The sequence below is a fragment of the Culex quinquefasciatus genome, chromosome 3, assembly GCF_015732765.1.
Source record: "Culex quinquefasciatus strain JHB chromosome 3, VPISU_Cqui_1.0_pri_paternal, whole genome shotgun sequence".
NCBI lineage: Eukaryota > Metazoa > Arthropoda > Insecta > Diptera > Culicidae > Culex > Culex quinquefasciatus.
Window position 1 is genome coordinate 127,660,418 of NC_051863.1, and position 27,322 is coordinate 127,687,739.

A 27,322-nucleotide genomic window follows, 5' to 3' on the forward strand; every position below is an offset into this window, starting at 1 on the left:
AATTTGTATGGAAAATTATATGGACAAACTAATGATGCAAAATGGCTTCTTTAGGCATACCGAAGGCACCAAAAAAGTTTCAGTCGGATTAAAAAAATACAAAAATTAAATAATAAAAAAAGACCTGTTTAGTAGACAGCAGCAGTAGAAGGAGGAATTTCGGATATCGACCTGAAACGAAACAAAAACAAATTTCGCTACGATTCAGAGCATACAATAGTAACGTGGCGATACCAGCTGTTTATTACTGTTCATGAGGAAAGTTGTTGTTTCTGTAATAGCTGCTACACGTTGCGGCGACGGCGTCGCTTCACTGCCTCATAAATATAAATATTGTTTCTGTCTTGTTAACACCTCGAAGCAATTGCTGCAATTGTTTTCCGCTGAGAGGAGATGAACAAGAACCAAGACGTGACCAAAGGGGAGAGGGGAGAAATCAAACAAACCAAAAAAAAACGAGACTTTGACAAAAGAAAAAGAAAAACTTTATTTCGACCATCAATCAATTTTCTCGCACTCGATAAGCAATGGAAAATAAGAAAACGCAAAACTAAATGTATTGAATGTGAGTTGGAGAAGAAGCGCGCGCTAAATGTCCTACACGAATGCCACAATATTCAGTCAGACTCCGTGCGTGTTCACTGTTTCTACGTATAATTTCTAAGATTTGCAAGCGGATCGGAGCGGACGACAGTCTTGTTGAGTGGTGGAGGTCTCTGGTGTCACTAGTACGGAAACGGAACTTTCTGCAACATAAGGGTGCGGGGTTTTTTTTTCTTGCTCTGGGCAATAAGGTTGGTTCCTTCTGATTGTTTCAGTTGTTGTTGGCTTGTTTTGTGTTCCCTGGGACCGGTTGTTTGAGTTTATTTTAACGCGCTTTTTAGCTCATAACTTTTCAAGACGATGTTTTCTCTCTTTCTAGCTAGTGGATGTTATGGAAGTATTTTAGACTGTGTGTGTGGATGTGTGTTTAAAGATTTTCTTTTTTTTTAATAAAAAATATAAACTGGAATAATATCTTAAATAGCTGATTTTGTCTCCATTTTTCCTCTTCTTTTACTTTTTTTTGTTTAGAGTGTGTGTGTATGTGTGTAGAGTTTTCACCATTTTTTTTTGCTCGATAATAATGTCGTAATTATATAAATGTTTTTTTTTTTGTTTTTGTTGAATAGGCAGGGAGTTCAATTACGCATTTTGGGAGCTTGCGCTCCTCGGGGCACGCCCTTAACGGGGGCCACCCAGGCCAAACTCTCCGGCCTGGTCCTCGGTGCTGTCACCGTACTGCCAGATGCCGTTGCGGTTCTTGCGGGCGGACTGCTCGGCCTCCTTGTAGTCGTTGATCTGCGAAAGGGGGAAAAAAATCCGTTAAAATTTGCAACTTGCTCAAATTAAACGCTAATTTAAACGACATAAAAAATGTTCCTAAATCTTTGGTAAGACGACCGCTGAGATTCGGATCTGACCCGGCCTTCTAGAGTCTCGCTAGGCGTTTGCTGTTCCATCAATCAATCATACGGCGCCGTACGGAGTCGGGGCACCGTATAACCTATACATGATGGTTAAAAGTCGCTCTCTTTCTACCGTTTGTGGCGCTCAAACTTACCAGCTTCTGCAGTCTGCGGTCCTTCTTGTTCTTCTCGGCAATCAGGAAACCGTCTCCGATCAAATCCTTTCCGACGTCGGACTTGGTGGCGGGGTCAACGAGGGTCACGTGCTCGGCACCGGTGACGCTGTAGTGGAAAGAACACGTTTCAGTTAGTTTCATGAAGATTATTCGGCGAACGACAGTCTTTGAATAAGTTGATTTTGTTGAACCTATTTGAGGCGGTGATGGTCACCTGGACACAATCACGCTTCGAAAGGTCGGTCCGGAATGGCCCCGAAGGGGGCCAACCTTTGCTTTGCTCTGGGCAATAATCTAGAAGAAGCTGGCTTGGGTGTGTTTCGCCACTCCTTTGGCATTATTGCCCCTTTTTTTAATTTTCAGTTTAAAGCTAAGTACGGAGATCGAAAGGAACGCGTTCGAGAAAAGTTTAATAATTTAAAATTTAGGATAGAAATACTTTAGAATTGGCAAAAAAATTACAAAACTAAAAAAACTCCTGAAACTCGGAATTAAAAATTACCAAATCTACAAAAATTAAAATTCTGGAATCCAAAAAAATATTTTTCAAGTTTACGAATCCTTTTATTCTAAAATTTCGTAAAATCATAAGTTCTTTGATTCCCTAATTCTTAAATTCTGAAATTTTAAAATATAGAAATTCTAAAAATTTTTTGATTTCGAAATTTTGGAATTTTTAAAATCCGAAATTTTTAAATTGCTAAACTCTTAAATTCAAAAATTTTAAATTCCAAAACTCTAAAAATTTTTTTTATTTTTAAACTCTTAAATTCATAAATTCCTAAATTCTTAAATTTCATAATTCGTAATTTCCTAAATTCTTAATATATTCTTATTCTTAATATATTGTTACATTTTTAAATTCTCTGATTTTTTACTTTTTTCATAGTTAAATGCCGTCACCTCCAAAAACCAAACAGAAGAGTTTAGAGTTATAATTTAGGTTAGAAGCCCTAATTTTGAGAAAGATAAGACAAATAACTAGATTAACCGTGGTAAATTTTTTTTCAGGAACTTCAGACTGGTCCTAGATTTTGGAATAAATTTATATATTTTTTTGAAATTGCAGGTGTTTTTTTTTTAATTTTTTTTTGAAATTATAGCATAATTTACTACTTCAGTTTATGATTTTTTAAACTTTTAAATTTGTGTATTTTTGAGTTTTTGAATTTTTCAATTATTGAAGCGGCATTTTGGAATTCAAGATTAAATGCATGATTTTTTTAAAGGTTGAATGTTTTGATTTTTTTTTTATTCAAGATTTTTTTGTATTTAGTAATACATATTTAAATTTCTGATTTTATAATTCTGAAATTCTATAATTCCAATGTTCTGAAATACTGAAATTCTTAAATTTATTTTTTTTCAGGTTAAAATTTTTTAAATTCAATAATTCAAAAATTCTAAAAGTCTTAAATTCTTAAATTCTAAAAGTCTTAAATTCTTAAATTCTTGAATTCTTAAATTCTTAAATTCTTGAATTCTTAAATTCTGAAATTCTGAAATTCTGAAATTCTGAAATTCTGAAATTCTGAAATTCAGAAATTCTGAAATTCTGAAATTCTGAAATCTTAAATTCTTAAATTCTTAAATTCTTATATTCTTAAATTCTCAAATTCTTAAATTCCTAAATTCAAAAATTAAAAAAATCTAACATTTTAAAATTCTAAAATTCAAAAATTCAAAAATTCATAAATTCAAAAATTCTAAAATTCTATAATTTAAAAATTCTTAAATTCTTAAATTCTTAAATTCCTAAATTCTTAAATTGTGAAAATCTTAAATTCTTAAATTCTTGAATTCTTAAATTGTGAAAGTCTTAAATTCTTAAATTCTTCAATTCTAAAATTTAAAAGTTCTAAAATTCTAAAATTCCGGAATTCTAAAATTTTTAAATTCTAAAATTTAAAAAACTAAAAATCAAAATTCTGAAATTCAAGCAAAACATTGTTATAGGGCCGAAGGCGAAGTGTAAACAAAGAGTCTATGCTCCTCGTTCCTAATGTAAACATTAACTGACGTGAGCAGGATAAACTCTTCGTTTCACTTCGGCTTCGGGCCTTTTACATTGTTTAGCTTGAATTCTAAAATTCTAACATTCTAAAATTCTTGAATTTCAGAATCTTTATATTCTAGAATTTTCAAATTCTTTGATTTTTAACTTTTTAGACTGTTACCGAAAATCAGACATTTTAGAGTCATATTTAAGATTAGAAACCCTAATTTTGAGAAAAATAAAGTCACAAATTATTTGTCAAATTATTATCCGGACGGAGGAAAACGTTTGATGAGGACTTCAAACAGTCGTGTTCACTCAAACCCCGATGGTTTGAAACCAACTATTGTCAAACGAACTTTTTGATCTATATATTTTTTTTAAATTCTATATAATTTCTTTGGATTTTTGTATTGCAGCATTATTTGTTATTTGAGTTTTTTAAGTAATGATCTTCAATATTTTAAATTATAGATTTTCGAAACAATTGAATTTTTAAGTTTTGTGTATTTTTAAATTTTTCGACAGTTGAATTTTATGAATCTTAAATATTTGATTTTTTAAATTTTGTAATCCAAGATTAAAAGGATTTTTTAATGTTTATAGTTTTGAGTTCTTTTATTTAAGATTTTTTGTGTATTTGTGTATAATTTCTAAATTTCTGATTTTTTATTTATTTTTATTTCCGATTTTTTTGAACTTCAAGTTTTTAGAATTTTTGGTTTTTTAAATTTTTGAGTTTATTGAATTTTTCTGCCACAAAATTTAAAGATAATTGTTAGGCTTTTACGTCTGTCCTTTAAATTCAAGATTTTGCTTTTAATGATTTAAAAAAATAAATCCATGGTGGCGGCCAAAACCAACTTTTCAAATTTGACTTAAACGTGGTTGCAAAACTTAAATTTGACGTAAGTTAATAAAAAATGCGATTTTTTTCAAGAAACCACATCAATTTCTGTACCGCTTGAGAAAAATCTTTTTGCGTGACCCTTTCCTTGACAATTTCTTGAGCGTTTTTTTTTTATATGGAGTTTTTGCGTTCCTTCCGATCTTCGTACCAGCCTGAAAGAATGAAGTCTAGCACACTCACCGATACTCGACGTTCATCTGCAGGGTCTTGTTGAGCGCGTCGTCGGCGAACGCCTTGATGGCGTCCTTCCGGTCGTCCTCGTCCGTTGGCAGCACGACGAGCGCCAGGCTGTACTCGTGCGCGTACGGCTTGTCGGACAGGAAGGCGGGCGGCAGCATCGCGAGGCGGGTCGTGGGTGCGAGCTAGTAGAAAGGAAGGAAGTTTGCGTTATAGATATTGATGAAATTGTCTGGTGGAGAGAGGGTGCTGTCGGATCTTGGTCAGCAACCAGCGGAGTTTCGCCCAAGCCGGGTGCAAGCTACTGCTGCTCTTAAATCGTTGGACGAGTCGCTGGAGAGGGGGCAAGTCTACCTCGTTGGCGGTTTCCGCGTCGCCCGCCGTGGCCGTTCCAGCGCTACAAAACGTAACGCCGAAACAGGTGGGACCGGCGGAAGGTGCCGAAAGGTAAACCGTAAGTCCCCTCGGGCGCGAACACGCCAAGAGTGCCTTAAGAGCGTAGACTTGCGGGGCGTTTCGCTGGCGTGAGGGCTGATGACGATCCTTTCTTTTTACTGTTGCAAGCATATGACTCAAGCATTTCTTGTGAAGGACAGAAATGGATCTAAGGTACTTGCGAGGGAAAAAGCGATGTAACTGTGGAGTAGAACTTACCTCGCGGTTACCGTAGTCGACGTACAGGATGGACACGTTGCCGCCCTTTTCGACCTTCTCGACCTTGGCGCGGTACCACTCGTTGTCTTCGCTGAACTTGGCCGCGCACAGATCACCCCGTCGGGGGTTGTACGAACCGGTGACCGGCGGCATCGCGCGGAACTCCTGGCGCAGCTTGGTCATCAGTTCCTCCAGCTTGGCGCCCTGGTCGGCGTGCTGGGCGTAGAACTTGAGCTCGGGCGTAACTTCCGTCACGACGACGCTTTCGTACTTGACCTTGCGGTCAGCCGGTGCCGCCGGATCTTCCTTTTCGTCCTCGTTCTCCTTGTTCTCGTCCTCGGTCTTCTCGACCCAGTCCTTCCAGATGTTTTTCCTCTTGGCCTTGGCGCGGCCTTCGGCCTCCGTCAGCGCCCGGAAGTGTTCCGTCTTTTCGGCAGTAAAGTGCACCGACGCGAGACCCTCCTCGACGAGTGCCACCGACAGGTTCACGTTGCCCTCGGTCCACAGCCATCCGATCACACTGGTGGCGGCCTTGTCCGTCGTTTCAATCTTGACGCTCACGTCCCGCTGCAGGATTCGCTCCTTGCTGAAGGCCAACGCATCGTCTCCGAACGGTTCACCCTCCTGGGCCGGAATGCCGTTCAACGCGGGGCGACCCGACCGGGGGCAAGAAATACCCGCCAGCAGGAACGTCACCAGGCAGCTGTCCTTCGGACAGTAAATCCGGAACCGCGATCCGCTCGCCACGAACTCAACGACGGCCTCGGTACGCAGGGCGCGCTGCCACGACGGCAGATATTGGTGCTTGATGCGCGAGTGGTCCACCGTCAGGTCGTTGATCCGGTGCGTCGGAATGTCGTCCTTGGCGTGCACGCCCTTCAGGCCCTTGGCCGCCTGCGTTTCGGCCGAACGCAGCTCGTCGTAGTGCACCGAGCGCTGGTCGTCGTCCTGGCGGTACTTAATGACGGTGGCCAGACCCTTGGAGACGAGCGCTTCCGCCACGTTGCTGGAGGATGAGGGAAAAAATAGGTTAGTTCTAGTTTGTTCATGGATTTTCAGAGAAATTACAGTCAACAAAGGTCGGATCGACAATGTCTAAAAAAACTAACTTAATCCACCTATGTGGTTGGAGCCTTCCTCACAACAATGGCTGTACACAAGTTTCATATATTTTTTAGATCCGGCTTCCAAAAAGTACATCAATATCACTTAAGTGGCCATATCTCGAGACAGGGTTGCCAGATCTTCAATGTTTTGAGCTCGTTGGAAAGGTTTCTTGATAACCTAACCAAAGATGGGTCGGATGATGGATCCGGACATAGTTTACATACATTTAAGTGAGATTCGGCTTCAAAAAAGTACATCAATATCACTTAAGGGGCCATATCTCGAGACAGGGTTGCCAGTTCTTCAATGTTTTGGACTCGTTGGAAAGGTATTTTGATAACCTAACCAACAATGAGTTGGATGATGGACCAGGACATAGTTTACATATATTTAAGTGAGATCCGGCTTCAAAAAAGTACATCAATATCACTTAAGGGGCCATATCTCGAGACAGGGTTGCCAGATCTTCATTGTTTTGGGCTCGTTGGAAAGGTTTTTTGATAACCTAACCAACGATGGGTCGGATAATGGATCCGGACATAGTTTACATACATTTAAGTGAGATTCGGCTTCAAAAAAGTACATCAATATCACTTAAGGGGCCATATCTCGAGACAGGGTTGCCAGTTCTTCAATGTTTTGGACTCGTTGGAAAGGTATTTTGATAACCTAACCAACGTCGGGTCGGATGATGGACCCGGACATAGTTTACATACATTTAAGTGAGATTCGGCTTCAAAAAAGTACATCAATATCACTTAAGGGGCCATATCTCGAGACAGGGTTGCCAGTTCTTCAATGTTTTGGACTCGTTGGAAAGGTATTTTGATAACCTAACCAACGTCGGGTCGGATGATGGACCCGGACATAGTTTACATACATTTAAGTGAGATTCGGCTTCAAAAAAGTACATCAATATCACTTAAGGGGCCATATCTCGAGACAGGGTTGCCAGTTCTTCAATGTTTTGGACTCGTTGGAAAGGTATTTTGATAACCTAACCAACGTCGGGTCGGATGATGGACCCGGACATAGTTTACATACATTTAAGTGAGATCCGGCTTCAAAAAAGTACATCATTATCACTTAAGGGGCCATATCTCGAGGCAGGGTTGCCAGATCTTCAATGTTTTAGACTCGTTGGAAAGGTCTTTTGATAATCTAACCAACGATGGATCGGATGATGCACCCGGACATAGTTTACAAACATTTAAGTGAGATCCGGCTTCAAAAAAGTATATCTATATCACTTAAGTGGCCATATCTCGAGACAGGGTTGCCAGATCTTCAATGTTTTGGACTTGTTGGAAAGGTCTTTTGATAACCTAACCAATGATGGGTCGGATGATGGACCCGAACATAGTTAACATACAGTTAAGTGAGATCCAAATATATGTGAAAACACATTTTTATACATAACTTTTGAACTACTTATCGAAACTTCAATCTGTATAAAACTCGATCTATGAGACCCAAAACCAAGTCGAATGCAACAAGTTCGGGTCAAATCGGTTCAGCCAGTGCCGAGAAACATGAGCTAGTTTGTTAGTCACATACATACATACACACAGACATTTGTTCAGTTTTCGATTCTGAGTCGATAGGTATACATGAAGGTGGGTCTACGACGTTTTTATACGAAGTTCATTTTTAGAGCAGGATTATAGCCTTACCTCAGTGAGGAAGGCAAAAATTGTACAGAATTTTGTGCCGGATCATTGGTAAGGGCAAGCTATCGGGGAATAATCCTCCAAAGCCTTGCTCTTAGAGTCTCGAGCGGCTGGACGTTTTCTGTACCACCATTTAATCATATGACGACCCATTAAAGAAGGGAAGTCTATAACCTATATGATGGCACGAGTTAGAAGGTGAACAATCGAAAAGGGTACTCACGCTCCGCCCAGCGTCACCGTGTAGCAGCACTTCTCGGGGTAGTTGTCGCGGGCCGGCGTCACGTAGTCCAGGCTGCAGTTGACCTTCTTGCCGATGAGCTTCTTGCGCAGGTACTCGCGCGCCTCGAACATCCACGGCACGTCGTACAGCGGGCGGGATCCCTTGGGGCGGGGCGGCAGGTTGCCTTCCTCGTCGGCAACGCGGGCGGCCTCACGCGGCGGCTTGATGCTCGAGAAGAACACCTTCTTGGTGAGGGTCGGGCTGACCTTGACGAGGATGGCATCGCCGTTGTACACCTCGATGACGGTGCCGGTGAGGTCCTTGTCCTTGGAGCTGAAGGCGGCCGTCGGCGCTTGGTAGTCCTTCCAGAGGCGCAGCCGGTTCGTCTTGGCGTGTTTTTCCGAGGCACGGAGTCGGTCGACGCCCTCCTTCACGTACGGCATGCTCCACTCGACGCACTTGGCGAAACCTTCACGGAGCAAAGCTTCCGCGATGCTGCCCTTGGGGAAGATGATGGTGCCGACAAAGTTGTTATTGTTGACCGACTCGAGCCGGACTTCGACCTCGCGTTGCAGCAGGCGGGACTCGACAAAGTAGCGGGCTTCCTCGGCGAACGGCACGTCGGCCGTGGCGTCCGGTTTGCCGTCGGCGTCCAGCTTGAAGCCGGGGCACCGAATGCCGGACATCATGAGGGTAATGTGCTGGAAGCCGGGCAGCAGGAAGGCACGCACCGTCGATCCGTCGCGCACGTGCTCGATGATGGCCTTGATCGGTTTGCCATCGTTCTGGTCGAAGAACGCCTTCGGGTTCTCGATGGTCCAGGTGATGTTGCGCACGTGCTCCGACAGCGGCGCGTCACTCCACTTGCCCTTGCGGGCCGCCTTGGCAGCGTCCTCCAGTTCGGCCAGTCGCGACGGTTCGGCGTTCTGGCGGGCATTTTCACGACGCACCGACACCAAACCTTCCGACACGATCGACTCGACGATGTTCTCCGACGTGGTCGGATCCTTACCGAGGTAGATCGCTCCGTAGTCGCGGGTTGCGTTCGGGGGTCGCTCGGCAAACCACCACACTTCCTGGCCGATCAACCGCTGGCGCAGATACTCGCGGGCTTCCCACGCGTACGGCTCATCCTTGGAGGCTTCCCTGTAGAAACAGACATCATTAGATTGTAGAAAAACCACGCGGTTAACCTCACTTGGATACTCACGCGGAGGTGTTGGTCGGTCGGCGGGCGAGCTTCGGCGCGGTCACTCCGGCAAAGTTGATCTGCTTCTCCGGTGGCGGACCTCCCTTGGGCTGGCCGCGGATGATGACGGAGTCGCCGGACAGGACCTTTGAAATGGAAAATTTTCCAAATTAGTCTCCATTGCTAGGCGGACGACGTGCGACTTGGACGAGCGACGAGTTCAAAATGACGACCGGCGGAAGAGCACATGACGGGGGGAAGGAAGAAAGTGCTACGACTTCACACTTATACAAGGCAGTGCTGATGAAACCAACACAAGAATGCTGTAGCTAACGCATCGTTGCGTGTAGAGCAACAAGAAGGTACTAAAAGGAATCGAGAAGAATGTCAGGGTGACTGCTCAGCTGGAAAACAAAAGTAACATTTCCAACCTAATGCAACGACGGGGGAAGCGCAAACATGCCACGACGACACCTTCGAGAAGGCGATCCGCACAAACGAAAACAACAAGCTCACTGGAATGGAACTGGTCTCACCGACGCAACGCCTCGCAGATCATAACTGAACCATTTTCACTTGAAGAAGGAGATCGCGGAGCCAAAAGTAAGTAGTGAGAGGTAAAGTTTTGGGGAGAAAGGCTCGATCACAACCGGTTGACGGTTCCAATTTTAAAATCGATTACGTGATCGCAACGAAATCGTTGACGCAGCCAGCAGCAGCAGAGACATCATGGAAGGCGAATGAACCCTTGACGCGATCGATTGACGACGATTTCGCGATCAGCTGATTGGGTAAGTCGAAGGTGCTAAGAGTTCAGGATGGTACGAAGACTGGTTGATGATTGTTGGTAAAAAAGAGTGTTTCTTTCTATCTCTAAGGAGTTAGGATTTACGAGAATAGCATGTATTTCCATCGATCATCTTATTATGTTTTATAAATACTTTGGAAAAGTTTGTTATCCTAATAGTTTTGTTTATTCAAAGTAGTCCTTCCTATAGCATCGTTGATCGGAAGGCACGCTGACAAAATTACAAATTTGGGTGCAGGGCTGTGGAGTCGGAGTCGGAGCCGAACATTTTTGATAACCCGGAGTCGGAGTCAGAGTTATCTTAAATTCAACAAAACTATATGTTTTCTTACAGAATTCCTTATATTTTTGCCTTCCTCACCTCACTGAGGCAAGGCTATAAAATCACTCAAAAATTGAACTTTTTAAATAAGCCTCCCAGATATACCTTTACGTAGGGTATTTTAACCATTAGTGGACCCCCTAGTAGAGCCGAAGCACATTTTTCACGAATTTTCAATATTTTAAGCACTTTTTCGTAACCCTTTGTACAAAACAATGAAAACTGAAGTCTTTCGAACAATTTTGACTATTTGTTTCATCAGTTATTTGTTTTTGAGCAGAAAAATAGCCAATTGAAAAAAGTTTTTTGCCTGTTGTGGACCCCTTTTTCCTATAGTGGACCCGGGTCCATAATCCGATTGTGGACCCGGGTCCACTATAGGCAAACTGTTATTTTTATACCAAATTTAACCAATATTTGATGTTTTGATGCATGGTGTAGGTCTAATGATAGATATAATGAATAAAAGATGGATTTTGCTCACTTTTCATCATAAACAAATATTTTTTGTTAACAAATTTGGCTTTAAACAACAAAAAACCAAACAGTCATTTAAACACATTTATTTCCGAAAAAGATCAGAGAAAACGTCTCAAAAACCACTGTAAACATAAAAATAATTTAAAAAAGTAATCTTGATGCATTTTTTCCATACTAATTAAATAAATGGTTGACCGATACTAAACAATAGAATTGTTTACAGTTGCTGATAAAACCACGCATGTTTATTGGAAAAAAAGTTTTGTTATTGATTTATTATTATAAAATATCATTTCAAACTGCAATTATGGTGCTTCAGTTAAGTACAATTAACTATAGTTTTGATTAATTATAAATTCTTACGGCTTCAGCATTATTGGTACTTTTAACATGAAAACAGCTATATTTATACTCATAATTGAAAAAATATGCGTTTAACTTGATAACAACAAGCATTTATTGTATGTTTTAGAGAAACTTTTGCTTTAATACACCGTTTTCATCATTTTTGAAGGTTTAATTAACAGGGGTCCACTTTTGGAAAAGTTTGGATTTTCGTTGTCCTATATTGGACCCCCCTAATTTTTGCTAGAAAATTGCATTTCTTCGCTTTATTTTAGTAAATATCCTTAAACTTACATTACTTCGACTTGCTGAAGTTAAATAATCAGTCAAAAAATGATTAGATGGTTAATTCAATCATAAAATATAAATGCAGTTTTGTTGTGAAAATGCTAGTGGCCATGGCTGATTTCAGATGTCCAAATCAAAACACTTATTTTGGTGAAAAGGACAATTCAATGTCAGTCAACATTGTTCTAAATGATGCTGAACATGCCAAATAAAAGATTTGTAGACAACAACACGCTTGAAATTGTGATTTTATTGAATTTTCCATTAAAAACCCTTCAGAGGGTCCACTATAGGAAAGGGGTCCACTAATGGATAACGTACCCTATACATATCGACTCAGAATCAAATTCTGAGCAAATGTCTGTGCGTGTGGATGGACGTAGAATTTTTTTTTTCTCACTCACTTTTCTCGGAACTGGCTCGACCGATTTTGTCCGGATCTATGTTTTTGGATTTGCCTTCAGGTTCTTTAAGTCTTTTTAAATTTCATCCGGCTTGGTGCAGTACTTTAAAAGATATGTTCGAAAAACTGTTTTGGTTGATACTAAAAAGGGTCATTATTTACATAATTTGAAAGCTCCGGCGGATAGCTGTCGGAACTTTACGCTCAGTGCACGCACACAAACACTGCAGTGCTTTCAAATGGTTCATTAAATTTATCATACCTAGATGGCAGCACTCAGATGTATAGTGTCTTTACTAAGTAAGCGTTAGCCAAAGCTTTCGTAGTGTTCGGTTACAAGGCTTTTAGAAGGAAGGCAGCAACCACCTTCCGGTGGATTAAGTAACGTTTTTATTGTTTTTTAAGTCGCATGCATCAGAAATATTTAATTGATTCTTGACTGCTTTGTTTTGCCTATATTTATGTACCCTTTCAATTTAAGTTTGACCAAATGTAACCCAGTACTTTCTGAAAAAGGACACACTTACATCTTCTTTTACCCCAAAATGTACGTAGTAGAGCAATTATCCACGAAATCGTTTTTTTTTGGAATTTTAATTTTTGTATTTTTTAATCCGACTGAAACTTTTTTGGTGCCTTCGGTATGCCCAAAAAAGCCATTTTGCATCATTAGATTCTCCATATAATTTCCCATACTAATTTGGCAGCTGTTCATACAAAAATGATGTATGAAAATTCAAAAATCTGTATCTTTTAGAGGAATTTTTGATCGATTTGGTGTCTTCGGCAAAGTTGTAGGTATGGATATGGACTACACTGAAAAAAAAATGATACACGGTAAAAAAGTTTTGGTGATTTTTATTTAACTTTTTGTCACTAAAACTTCATTTGCAAAAAAAACACTATTTTTATTTTTTTTAATTTTTTGATATGTTTTAGAGGACATCAAATGCCAACTTTTCAGCAATTGACAAGTTGTGCAAAAAATCTTTGACCGAATTATGATTTTTTTAATTAATACTGATTTTTTCAAAAAATCGAAATATTGGTCGTAAAAATTTTTCAACTTAATTTATCGATGTTAAATCAAATTTGCAATCAAAAAGTAATTTAGTGAAATTTTGATAAAGTGCACCGTTTTCAAGTTAAATCCATTTTTAGGTGACTTTTTTGAATATAATCGCAGTTTTTCATTTTTGAAAATTAGTACACATGTTTGCTCACCTTTAAAAAAATATTTTTGGAAAGATGAGAAAATTCTCTATATTTTGCTTTTTTGAACTTAGTTGAAACGACCCTTAGTTGCTGAGATATTGCCATGCAAGTGTTTAAAAACTGGAAAATTGATGTTTTCTAAGTCTCACCCAAACAACCCACCATTTTCTAATGTCGATATCTCAGCAACTAATAGTCCGATTTACAATGTTAAAATATGAAACATTCGTGAAATTTTCCGATTTTTTCGAAAAATATATATATTTTAAATCAAGACTAACATTTTAAAAGGGCCAAAAATTCAATATTACGCCCTTTTGAAATGTTTGTCTTGGTTTAAAAATTCTTAAAGTATTTTTTTCGAAAAAATCGGAAAATTTCACGAATGTTGCATATTTAAACATTGTAAATCGGATTAGTTGCTCAGATATCGACATTAGAAAATAGTGGGCTGTTAGGGTGAGACTTAGAAAACATCAATTTTCCTGTTTTTAAACACTTTCATGGCAATATTGTCGCCGCGGCACTAAACCGAATTGAGCAAGTTTAACTCTCGCGACGATTTTCTGTCGCGAAATATCTGTCAAGCATGTTTAGGTGATTTTGAATCAGTGTGTTTGCTTTTTTTGTTTTGACGGCTTTGGATGATGAGAAAAACGTGGCTGATCTTTTCTGATCTGCCAAGGAAATGGAACGTTTTAGATTAAATTATTGTTTAAAATCTTGGTTTTTAGTTCTACTACCACTAGAACTGTTTCATTTGGGATAATTTATGAAGTTCAGTCAGTTTCCAGCTTCAGAAAAAGACGCAGAAGGGAAAAAGTCTTGGTTAAGTTGCTGATTACGGATGGATTTCCGTCGGAATAAAACAAAAATAGGTGGCCTCATTGTCGAGGGACCTCAATCCGGTCCGTTGTGTCCTCTCACCGAGAGAGTTTTGCTAATGCGGGATGTTGCGGGTGTCGATTGAATAAGCTATATAGAGTCAAAATGGGAAGACCCAGCCACCAACTTGAAAATCAAAAGCGCTGTAATTGTCCTCTCCAAGCTAGACATCATAAAATGGTCCATCTGGATGATCAAATCCACGCTCACAAAACGATTTCCGGTAGATTTTCTTGATCGATTCCATGCTCCGTGTAAGACGCGGCGCGAGTCTTGTCGCAGCTCAACTGGCGACATTTCAGTTTGGTGCCGCGGCGAAATTTTGTTTTGGTTTCGCGTGTGACATTTGGGGTACACTCAGAAAAGAAACAACAGAAAATTGCTTCGCGAGATGATAAACACTCACGCTGTTAATTCGATTTATTTCAAAAACCACAATATCTCAGCAACTAAGGGTCGTTTCAACAAAGTTCAAAAAAGCAAAATATAGAGAATTTTCTCAGCTTTCCAAAAATATTTTTTCAAAGGTGAGCAAACATGTGCACTAATTTTCAAAAATGAAAAACGGCGATTATTTTCAAAAAAGTAACCTAAAAATGGATTTAACTTGAAAACGGTGCACTTTATCAAAATTTCACTAAAGTACTTTTTGATTGCAAATTTGATTTAACATCGAAAAATGAAGTTGAAAAATTTTTACGAGCAATATTTCGATTTTTTGAAAAAATCAGTATTGATTAAAAAATTCATAACTCGGTCAAAGATTTTTTGCACAACATGGAAATTTCTGAAAAGTTGGCATTGGATGTCTTCTAAAACATATAAAAAAATAATTTTTTTTTTTTTGCAAATCAAGTTTTAGTGACAAAAAGTGAAATAAAAAATCACCATTTTTTTTACCGTGTATCATTTTTTTCAGTGTAGTCCATATCCATACCTACAACTTTGCCGAAGACACCAAAACGATCAAAAATTCCTTCAATAGATACAGACTTTTGAATTTTCATAAATCATTTTTGTATGGACAGCTGCCAAATTTGTATGGAAAATTATATGGAGAATTTAATGATGCAAAATGGCTTTTTTGGACATACCGAAGGCACCAACAAAGTTTCAGTCGGATTAAAAAAAAAATGGAATGACCGAAATCTAAGAGAACTGCTCAGTAAATGTTTGTTATGGAAAAAAGTTACGAGGTACATAAAAAGATTAAAATAATAATCACTGTTTTTGGAAATCGGAAAAAGGCATTGAAAGTTTAACTCTTCCAACAAATAATCAACGATTATAACTATCTATTACTTGGAACTCAACATGCGCATTTTGTTTATAACTAAGTACAAAAAATCAGAGTGTTGCATTTAAAATAACTGATACTGGCAAAAAATATCAAAAAAGTTGCAACTAATTTTGAAATAATCATTGAATATGATAAATATATCTTAATTTTTACTATTTCTCTACTAAAATCTGCGAATGTTGATCCTAAGGCAATCTTTTTTGATATCGTTGCAATTTATCGTTGAACAAATTTCAAGATTTCAGTACCAAAAAGAAACTTTTTTTTTTTTTTGCGGATCGAGGTGGGATAGCCAGGATCAAGTCAGTCCAAGTCCGGTTGTGTAAAGGAACGGTAATGGTCGTGTCAATCACATGCGGATCGCTCGCACTCCATGGGAGCGGGGATTGAGGACATGATTGGGTAGGTTAAAATGAGATTGTGTTTGTGAGAGTATGTAATCGTGTAATGATGTAAATAAGCTAAATCGAAACTTCGTGCTCAATCGCCGCCCCCAATGTTCATTAAAACCCCGTTCGCACGAGCTTCCCAAAATCAGCGCTATAGGTTTAAACTGTCGAGACTGTTAAACCCCACAGAACTGACTCCAAGGAACCCTAGCGAACGGAGTACACTATCCACGCACAAATGGACCTTTACTAACCGATTATTAAACCATCCCAACAAACGCAAAGTTATCAAAATGAATTTATATGTTGAGGTTTACAATCAATCAACGAAAGTAATTAATTATCAGAAGCAAAGAAAACAACAGGAAACAATGGTTAAAAGCTTAACAGGCCCTCGTCTTGTCACGTCCGTCATAAGTCTTGTTTGCTGAAAGTTTAAATGGTTAGTGTTGTAGTTAATCGTATTCAACATGACCATAATAGGCAGGCCTGTAATACGATTACTTTACTGATTTGTTACTTAGCTTTTGAGAGGACGACCCCGCAACCGCCGTCAGATGTCCTAGATCACCTTCGCCAGTTGATGTCGGAATTGGTCAGTAACGAATTTGACCTGGTCATCCTTTGACCAGCTCCGCTGATGAGGCTGGGTACCTGCAAATATTAAACAAAGGTGGCGGCAGTATCTTTTTTCTCCTAATTTCTAAGGAACGAACTCATTAGGGAGAATAAACCCTACAAATTTCAGTACCAAAAAGAAACTTATAATAAAAAGTATAGAAAAAATGATAGGATTTCAATTTATTTTTTAAACACTATTTGATAAATCAAAATCAACATATTATTCAACCAGTACAGTACTTGTTCGGTAACTGGACTGGAGGAAACATAACGAGGGAAACACCGATGCATAATATTTACCTGATGAAATATAAAAATATAAGTTAATCAAATTTATTAACAATGCTTACTTTTCATATTTCTCAAATTGTGACTTGAATTTAAATAAAAGTTTGAACAAATTTTTTTTTATTTACTGAACACGATGTTTGCATCTATGAACCCCTCGGTCTTTTCGGTTTGTTTTGGAATTTTGACGTTTGTCTGCTTTTTAACTGGGCTACGGCCCAGTTAGAGCGCAGCCCAGTTAAACAACGCCCAGTTACCGAACATCAACTGTACATAGAAAATTTTAAAATTTAAGCAAATCACAAATTCCTAGGTAAAATATTTTCTAGGTCACGGATACTTGAAAAGGACCTCTTAACAGGAAGGTGCTGTGTCCTATCTCTCGCCTAGACCAGACCAAAATCCATGATAAAGCTGACAGACCAAATCTGTCAGACCAAGACTGTCAGACCAAAGAGCAAAAAGTAAACAATCTTGTTCTTCGACGTAGGTGCACACAAATCAACAAAAGAAAATTTGAAAAAGATTTTATTTTTCCAATTCAATGACTGGGTTTTAACTGCAAAATTGAATGGACGTCAGAAAATGATTAAACAGTGCGGGTGTCCTGTACACCGACAATTAAATAAGCAGTTAAAAGCCTTATTCTTCCACATTAATTTTTGATAGCGTTTTCGGTTTACACCTGAAAAATCTTGAAATTATTTATACGGATTTGTGATTCCTCTCTTTCCACCATTCCCTTGCCTCTTAAGCGTGAATTTATATGTTAAATTGATCATTTAGGCTAGGTGTCTTGTAATGATTCATTAAAAAAACAACAATTTAATATTTAAAGGAGAATGGGCGAATTTGGTCCAAGGATGTACACGAACGGGACCAACTTTTTTCGAAAGATCTCGCCGAGACATGAAAAAAAGTCTTCTGGACCAACTCTCTAAACCCCGGGGTTCAAAAGTTACAAGTTGTTGAAGTTTGAGTATTTTGGGTTAAAATGTACAAAAAAACTTATTTTTGCTATTTCTAAAATCATTCATAAAATCTCTGTTTCATTATGGATTTCAATTTTCTTGACTTCATTCGACGCGTATCAGCAAAAACTATGAGTTCTGATATGTCTTAGCATGATTGAAACATGATTTCTCTGGTTTTTATCCGTTTGAACCGTTTGGCCAAGAGGCATCCCATATAAACAAGTCGAAACTTCAAGGTTTTGAAACCGGATCCGACCCAGATTGTTTCAGTGAGTATGGAAGGCTTCAGTACATTGTTGTAACAACTTATTGGGATGGTCTGAGTCATCCGAGAACTCCTTGGAGTTAAGACCGGTGAGTCTACCGCCGTAACAAGCAAGATGTCGGCGGTTTTTGACCACGGATCATACCCGCATGGCTTCAGTGAGTATGGTGCACTTCTTGGTTAATGTGTTGGGATGTCTTTGGTCATCCTAGGACTCAATTGAGTTATGATCTGTAGGTTTACGGCTGTTACAAGGACTCCCTGGAATGGTCCAGAACATACCAACATAACAGCAATACAGTCTGCCATACTCACTGAATCTTTGCGGTTATGATGCGCGGTTAAAAATCGTCGACCTTTTTCTTGTTACAGTGACCCAAATATCTTAACTTCAGGGAGTACTAGGATGACCAAAGACATCTCAACATATTAACAAAGCAGTCTACCATACTGACTTAAGCTATGCGGGTATGTTCCGGGGTCAAAAACCGTCGACCTCTTGCTTGTTACGGCTGTAGCTCTACAGATCATAACTCCAGGGAGTCCTAGGAGAACCCAGGACACTCCAACACATCAGCATAGTAGTCTACCATACTCACTGAAGCCATGCGGGTATGATCAGTGGTCAAAAACCGCCAACATCTTGCTTGTTACGGTGGTAGACTCACCGGTCTTAACTCCAATGAGTTCTCTGATGACTCAGAACATCCCAATAAGTTGTTACAACATTGCGCTGTAGCCTTCCATACTCACTGAAGCAGTCTGGGTAGGATTCGTTTTCAAAATCTTCAAGTTTTGGCTTGTTTCTATGGTAAGCCTCTTGCAAAAACGGTTCAAACGGATAGAAACAAAAGAATTCATGTTTCAATCATGCTAAAACATATCAGAACGTATAGTTTTCGGTGATACGCGTCGAATGAAGTCAAGAAAATCGAAATCCATAATGAAACAGTGATTTTATGAATGATTTTAGAAATAGCAAAAATAAGTTTTTTTGTACATTTTAACCCAAAATACTCAAACTTCAACAACTTGTAACTTTTGAACCCCGGGGTTTAGAGAGTTGGTCCAGAAGACTTTTTTTCATGTCTCGGCGAGATCTTTCGAAAAAAGTTGGTCCCGTTCGTGTACATCCTTGGACCAGCTCCCATACAAATTTGCCCATTCTCCTTTATGAGCTTTGATTAAATCAAGTGTAAATTTGAGGTTAAGTAAATAAATCCAAATTTACTAACAAAACTGTTCTTTTTAAAATGCTTTCAAAACTGGAGATATTTTTTGATTTCTGTTTCAATAACGTATACAACTTGTAACCTAGAAACTTTTTTTCCGTTTTATGATTCGAACTAATTTTCCTTCAGAAAGTCATCTGGGGCGAATGTATGTCCCGAGGCTGTGAATTCAACGGTCTTATGCGGTGTCGTCAGGAATGGAGCGACAAACTTCATGTCTGACGAGTGGAGTCTGCAAATTCAAGTATTGGACTAACATTCCTACCCTTGTTGAACTGCAGGCTTCTTGAGAGGGCGCCGATATTGACGAATAAAGAAGGGATTTTCAATTGGAATATCAGGCTAATAATTTCAGAGGGTTCTAGCCTATAAGACAAATTTATAGTTTTTACAATATTAGTGATATTTTTTTGTTATTTTGTTGCATATTTTTCAAATACTCTATAACAATCATGTTTGTCCTGTTAAAGGGCTATCCCTTGTTGATAGCAATTTTAAAGGTTTCCTTTTTAAATAAGATCTTGCGATAAAATTTCGATTCTGGATAAGTCACATATTATGTTTTGGTTTAGATTAACAACTTTTGTCATAAACCAAAAAACTGACCACATCTGTCGAAATCTGGAAACATGCTAGGGTTTACCTTTATTCTGTCGGAAACTTGAAAAATCCTAGCAACCCTGGTCAGCAGTTATCACAAGTCATTAAAGTTTTCCCATCAGAAAATTATACTTCAATGGAAAAGTTATTTTTTTTTGTCAGAAGTTATCACAGAAAATTGTCCCTTCATGTTGTTTGTAGAATTATTTTACATATTTTTAAAAGACGCTAAAAAAGGCGAAAGCAAGAAGTCTGTCGAGTTCCGAAATTGATTTACAGTCATTCCACTTACTCGGAACACCCACAAACTCGGAACACTTTTGTGATTATTCTAGATTAAATTTTCAAAAGGTCCTATCTGCATAGAAAACAAATGACTCATAGGTTGTTTTAGAAAAAATACTCTAGATATTATCAATATTATGCCAAATTCATCTTTTCTGTCGACCCTACTTTTTTTAGGACCTTTATTTGGACATTCTCTTGCTATTTCACTAGTAAAACTAGTTCTTTATTAGCCAAAAAAAAATGCATTTCAAGTCAACTTTAACCAGAACAGCAAACATTGCCTCCTTAATTGTGGGATGTTATTATGTCTCTCACTATTCACAAAAAAGTTATCAGATCATACACAAAACATTACGAGGCTTTTGTTTCAGTGTGTGAAGTAAATATTTTGTTTACATCTGTAGGAAAGTGTTCCGGTCGGTTTACACATAAATCGAAAGATCACAGGAAAAACTTTCACATGAAGGTAAAAGCAAATTATTATGTTAAATTATCGACTTTCTATGATTTTTTGAACATTGGCTGATCTGTAAACTGTTCCGAATATGTGGGATGACTGTAAGTTGAACAAAAGTTGTCTTAGAACTTGTGGCCCGTTTCACCTTAAGCAATTCTCGTATTTAATTTATGATGAAATGCCAAACGTCTATTGTGCCAAATGACTACAGCAAAATAGTGAAACACAAGACAAAAAAAAGTTTTGTTTATAAATTGCATTTTTCAATGTTTCAATTGATCGCAATTTTTGATAAATGAATCTTGATTTATATAACACTTCTAGAGTACTTTTTCAAAAGGTCCTATGTGCAAAAACCTCAATCTGAGAAATTTGATGATAAAGTTTTGGTGCACATTTTTAAATCCCATTCAAACACGTTTGGGTATTTTTCGATTCTGAAAACGCCCAAATGGGTCTAGAGTAATGCTTTTCAAGTGTACATCTCGGGATTATATAAAAGACAAGATTACGCTTAGTTCTGACGCAATTTGGTTCATACAACCTGTGAGTGCACATAGGACACGTTTCATAGAACAATTTTTGCACATAAGACATTGGCATTGGACTATATTCATGTGGCATTGCACATAAAACTTTATCAAATAAAATTTAAATCTCGATTTAAACAAAAACTAATTTTTGTAATAATAATGTATTTCCAACCCTCTCGCAACGTGTAGGCATCAGCTGATGAAGAGCATGAAATATTTCAATGCCTCCAGCGCGTGAGAGGAGAGAGAAGCCGTTATTTACCAATGAGCATTCTGTCAGATGGGTGGCGGGTAGGATAATTTACGATGCCAAATTAACCAATGCGCCAATGTAAACAATCAATATTGTTTATTTTGGCGCATAGGATAATTTGACATGGTAAATTGTCTTATCCGCCTATCGAGCTGTGAGCGCACATAATACATTTTTAATCTTTCGTTTTGAAAGTTTTTGGCCCAAGTAGTGTAAACATATTATTTAACACTTATAAACAAGTGTTCCGATAGCCCCCAGCAGCACTGCATGCGCACAACTTTTATGCCAAAGTGATTACCACGTCACGGATTATTACCATGTCCGATTATCACGTCACAGTCTCACGTACCCCCTCTCCTTGTCACACTTGCGACAACTCAACACCCCCTTAGAGCGTGACGTACTTTATGTATGACGCCTACGGCCTAACGAAGGATGCAAGATGTTGATTCAGGAGCGGCCCTGAGAACCTTGCTCTTCGCCAAAGAATTATTCAGATCTCAGGGGTTGGATCTCCGAACGGGTTCTACGGCTGTTGCTTGGCCGAGGGGTGAGGTCAGCTTGGGACTTGAAGAGCGCAAGTCGCACAAAACTGGAATCAATTGCGTTGATCGAGATGCTTATGCGGCGGTCCGAATCGCGCGCCTCGAAGTCATGTCCCCGAGCAAGTCCAGGATCTCATCCGAGTACTGGGTAAAGTGCTCGTATGAATCGAACGCCGCTAAACTGCCAGGGCCATGAACGAGTCGGTTAGGTTGCCGACTTGATACCGTTTGGGAGGAGTCTGGAAAAACGGAAAACATCGGGTCACAAAAACAGAGGCACAGAAGAAAAACACTCGTAACGTGCTGTTGGCAGTTCATCAGCGGGACTTTGCCGGACAGCTCCAGATGCTGCAGGCAGGTCAAATCATAGGACGAGTATGCCCAATGGACGTAATCCAGCATTGCATTGCAGACTGCACGATAAGAAAGGTAGAAACGAGTAGTCGTAGAAAGGTCGAAAGGTAGTCGTGTGGAATATCCAAGATGGAAACATCCGAAAAGATCAACCACTGCAGGTTTTCGTGCTCTTAGACAGACAGATGGACTTTATCTGGTTGTGACGTAGTTCTTAAGCTGGCTGATGAGCAGCTATTAGGACCTGTCGAGCGCGAAGAGTCACAAGCGATTCTTCAGCGAGGTAAGTTCGCTCAGATTAGCAGCCAATTCCTCCGTAAAACCAGTTCGTTTATGGCTGGCTGTGAGAAAAGATCATCACGACGACGAAGCCGCGACGCACTTGTCGTAGTGTCCATGCTGGAACTGAAAAACCACGGCGTAGTACTGACAGATCGTGCACGGCCGCCATGCGACCGCGTATTCCGTTACGGTGACGCTGCTCCAGCTGGACGATACCCTGCGTAGTCAGGAACAACACGTCGTGATCGGAGCGCTTCTGCAGAGCCTTTGTTACATACATGTAAATCGATAAAAAAAAAGTCAGAGGTTGGTGTGAGCACACACTTAATTTTATTAAAAAACTGTTATCAGGGCATTAAAATACACATTTTCATCTATTATCAAAACATATTTGAAGACATTTGGTTGTATCACTGCCGAAATATACACAGAAAAAATATTCCTAATCATCTTTTAGTGGATTCAAAAAAATCTGTAATATGACATTTTGTGATTTTCTACATGTATGTAACCCTTAACCGCCGCAACCTCTATGTTTCCGCCCACTCCGGTGGCCTCAGAAACACTAGTCTCAGCAGCTCGTGCATTTTTAGATTCTCGGACACGTTGTCCCAAGCGGCCCAGACGACCTGCATCTGCGTGCGTAATTATGAGTTTGCCGTTGGCGAAGTTGTTGATAGCCGATCCGCCCGGGTTCCGGCAATCTTAATGTACTCGACGTTCGTCTTGAGGTTCTCTGACAGACCATGACCACGAAGCGGATGGCGCGCTCTTTTTTAAGGTTTCTAGAAGCGTCCTCCGTACCACGTCCGCCGCCGCTTGGTTGGTCGTTGTCGGGGACCAGGTACCGTAAAGCAGTGCTGCGGGTGATGAAAAAGTAGTTTAAGGTTAAGGTTTATTAAATTTAACAGCATAACATTTCCTCCTGAAATGTGTTAACCGGTACCGTGGCCATCCGAAGTCGTCCCTGGCCAAAAGGTGGGATGTTTTCTGGCCTTCCGGATGTTTTTTGGTCGGTTCCGTGGCCATCCGGATGGCTTCTCTGTGCAAGAGGGATGATGCTTTTTGGCCATCCGGATGGCCACGGAACAGACAAAATCCATCCGGGCGGCCAAAAAGCATCGTCCCTTTTGGACAGGGACACCTTCCAGATAGCCACGGAACCAAGAAAACCCATCCGGAAAGCCAAATAATGGCCACGGTACCGGCAAACCCAACCCGAAAGGCCAAACAAATATTCGCCCTCTTGCACAGGGACGCCTTTCGGAGCCGATCCCATGGTCCTGGAATCATCTTTGGGAATCACGGTAATTTTCCACCCTACTTACCGTATTTTTTTGTTGCCGCAATCCTTCGCCCTCCGACACTTTTCTTTAAAAACTCAGACAGTCCACAACAATGATCTGTCCGGGATCCTATCAACCAAAACAAAAACATATTTTATGCTGTTTTATGAGTTGTTTTGGTATGTCATGCTGGGAGTCGTATCCGCCAGATTCGGGAGAGAGAGCTCATTGGTTAAATTTTGCTCTTCTCTTTTGCTGTGTCAGGCATTGAAACATTTCATACTCTCTTACAGCTGACGTCTACACGTTAACCGGAACCTAGGCAAACATTATTTTTAAAAAGATATATGGATATAAAAAATCTATCATTACTTTCTAATTATTCAATAAAATGCGTACATACGTCGTTATTATATTAGCGTATGTGCATAATGATTGAAATATATTTAAAATTGTACATAGGTCGATTTGTTATTGTCGTATGTGCATCATTTTACTGAATGCACATAGGACACTGAGAGGTAAAACGACGTAAATTATTTTGTATGAAAATTTAAGAGAATGCTCATAGGTTATTTTGCATTTCGCTAATAATTTTAAAAATTAAATACTTAGAAGAAATCGGGTTTGAGGATAGTGTAGTTTCGGATATGCAGAACGTCATGCATTGTATAACTCAGTTTGTTTACTTTTGGCGCATAGGACCTTTTGAAAAAGTACTCTAGACTTGATAAAAGGTACAGGAAGATGTTAATGCTCTATGAATTGAAGACTTTTTGTATAACACAAATTTTAATTCATCAATAACAAGCAACGATCCCCAACAGCTGTTTCAATCCGATGACAACATCAACCATCAAGTAAAATCAATAACTTATCCATTAACTACTTTCTTTATCAAACTAACACTAAACATTCGAGATTTGCAAGTGTAGTTGCATCTTTCTCGCGCGGCGGATTTGGGGGGACTTTCTGGTGGGTCATTGCGCCATCATTCGCAACAAAGAGGAGATTCCAACAGCCGATGTGGAACATTTTACTGACACACAAAAAAAATGGAAGAAAGAGCCACAAGCAGCACCTTTCGACGAAGAAAAGACACGAAAACTGTCGTGTTGGCCAGTCTAATCTATCGGTGCTTCTTCGACCTCTGAAAGACGGTGCGCGTCGCTTCGGACCCACAAGGTGGACACGAAGAGGTCACCTGGTAGGCAGGGAAGGTGGGAGGGGAAGGATGACTACTGTGTCCACTTGGCACTTTCACCTCCCCCCCCATCCCATTGAAAGGGGTCTTCAACCTTTGGGAGTATCTAGAGCAATTTCTTGAAGGTTAACCGATTCCAGATTTAAAGGACAGTACAACCGTAAGGTAGAGGACAGCGAAACTCCGGCCAACTCGCCGTCACATATGCCAAGTTGGCACACCATCCGAGAGAGAGAGAGAGGGCCTCCCCCCGCCCTCCTGCTCATGCTCCACGTCGGAACAAGAAGAACAAGACAACCTTTCTCCTTCAATCGATTTGGTGGAACCCCTTCGACGGAACTAACCTGCTTGACGATTCCCTTCTTGAGAACCGGCACAGGCGCGGCTGTAGGGGCAGGGGCGGCACTCATCTCGGCAAAAATAAAATCCGGATTCCGGTGGCGGGTTGTAGATTCCTGTTTTTTTGTTCCTTCTTCTTCTTAACTCTTCACCACAATTAACACGGTGGCAACGATTCCTTCCCGGCGGAGGCCCTCGCTCACACACACGCACGCACACAAAAAATCTCGGTCCTGGACGCGGCACAGGTTCCGGAACGGGGGAGGGCGGCCACTGAACACGTATTCACTTTTGCTGGCAGCGAAACTCGTCACGAAAAAACGCACTCACGACGACGGATTGTTGCACATTTGCACGGTACGAAGTCGCTGGCACAAGTGGAAAAGCTGCGGCGCGGCACGACTGGATGAAGTTGGCCAACTCGAAACCTTTTTGACGGCTCCACACTCTCTCTCTCTCGCGGGTTGCGTGTTCCGACGAAGGGAAGAAGAGAAAAGGGACGGTGGTGGGGGCGGCGGCGATTGAGCTTGTTGGCCACGAACTGTCAATTTTGACAACCCGGCGAAATGACGGAAGCTGACAGAGATGCCGAATGTTTGGGGGGAAGTCTGTTCACTTTTTAAAATAATTCGATAATAACTTAAATTTAAGATTTATTGTTAAACATTGTGCTCAAAACTTTTATACATAAATAACTTTTAATAAAAGCAAAATCAGTTCAAAATGTTCCAAAACTTTTTTAATTAGGTACGATTTTTGGCCATAAAATTAAATTGGTAAATCTGTAGAAACAATATTTACGAAGCCAAAGTCTGTACTTCGCATCCAAATAAGCTGTATCTCACGCATCACTTGTAATGACGTTTTGCGTTTCCGGAAAACGAGGGACAATTTTGTCATTAAATGTTTTGATTGATAATGGGGAACTAAAATCATTCTGCTTTTTGAGAATCGGCATGTAATCAGGAATTTTCAAAATTATTGTACGATCAGTACCAAGGCTCCAGAGCAGTTGGCAAACTTCTTCGGTTCGGCTTCTTGGACTTTGCACTCGTCCGTCTTGAAGGACCCCCACAGCTGTTGCACCTAGTGCCCTTGAGGTGACAGTTCTTGGCTCCGTGCCCCAGATGCAGTCAATTGGGTCCTAAAATGAAGCTTAGATTGCTGATATTATTGTTTACAGCGATAAAGCTTATTTTTCTGAGTACAATGACCCTTTGTACGACCACAAAGAGTTTAAAATGGAATTTTAAATCAATTTTGAAAAATTAACCTCGCGATCCTTCTTGACAGAAAAGCTCCTACTTGACAGCTCGTTCCAAGGGGACCATAGTTGATCCATAGAAAAAATGTTGTCCTGTCAAACAAATTTTTTGCATTAAAATGAAAAAAAGTGATCAGAAATGGTTTTTAATCGTGTTTTTTACCGTTGTACATAAAAATTTACATAGGGCTTTAGTACCCAATTCTTACACTGGGTCACTCTAGGTTGTTTGTTTCGGTAGGCCTCCCACCGGATGATAGTGCTTGCTACGTGGCTTGCTATGATTTTCATTGGAGAAAGCTTCTTCAGCGTTGTGTACTTGGTATCAGGGTTGTTACGGGAGAGTCGAAAAAAAAATCCGCGCCAAATCCGCGCCGACCTAAAATCCGAAACCGCGCAAAATCCACGCAATATAAAAAAAATATTGCGACCAACATTTAAGAAAACTCGTTTTATGGTTTAAGGCTCCAAAAGAATGAAAGCAATAAATCCATTTAAAAAAAATCCTCAAGAGACGGTCAAGACAAGGGTCATGAAAAAAAAAATCTT

The 27,322-nt window shown here is 39.8% G+C and overlaps 1 protein-coding gene and 1 long non-coding RNA gene across 2 annotated transcripts; both read right to left on the reverse strand.

Moving 5' to 3' along the window:
- Positions 1–462: 462 nt before the first annotated feature.
- LOC6038820 (staphylococcal nuclease domain-containing protein 1) lies at positions 463–25,990 on the reverse strand. The gene is made up of 7 exons (XM_001848485.2): positions 25,515–25,990; positions 9,572–9,696; positions 8,362–9,507; positions 5,362–6,367; positions 4,711–4,892; positions 1,604–1,730; positions 463–1,341 (listed from the first exon to the last, which is right to left on the reverse strand). Exons 1-7 carry the CDS (start codon positions 25,578–25,580, stop codon positions 1,225–1,227), a joined length of 2,769 nt encoding a protein of 922 aa, XP_001848537.1. The 5' UTR covers positions 25,581–25,990; the 3' UTR covers positions 463–1,224.
- On the reverse strand, positions 23,467–24,113 carry LOC119768673. Its single transcript, XR_005278137.1, has 2 exons — positions 24,009–24,113; positions 23,467–23,540 (listed from the first exon to the last, which is right to left on the reverse strand). It is a non-coding gene; the product is annotated as an uncharacterized LOC119768673 (long non-coding RNA).
- Positions 25,991–27,322: the final 1,332 nt, after the last annotated feature.

What these genes read in the sequence shown, in the direction of transcription:
- LOC6038820 (XM_001848485.2), bottom strand. Translation starts at nt 25,580, where the DNA reads ATGAGTGCCGCCCCTGCCCCTACAGCCGCGCCTGTGCCGGTTCTCAAG. An exon ending in AGAAGGGAATCGTCAAGCAG is followed by an intron (nt 9,697 to 25,514) that starts GTTAGTTCCGTC and finishes TCCATTTCAAAG; the next exon opens with GTCCTGTCCGGCGACTCCGT. An exon ending in CAGATGAACGTCGAGTATCG is followed by an intron (nt 1,731 to 4,710) that starts GTGAGTGTGCTA and finishes TTTCCACTACAG; the next exon opens with CGTCACCGGTGCCGAGCACG.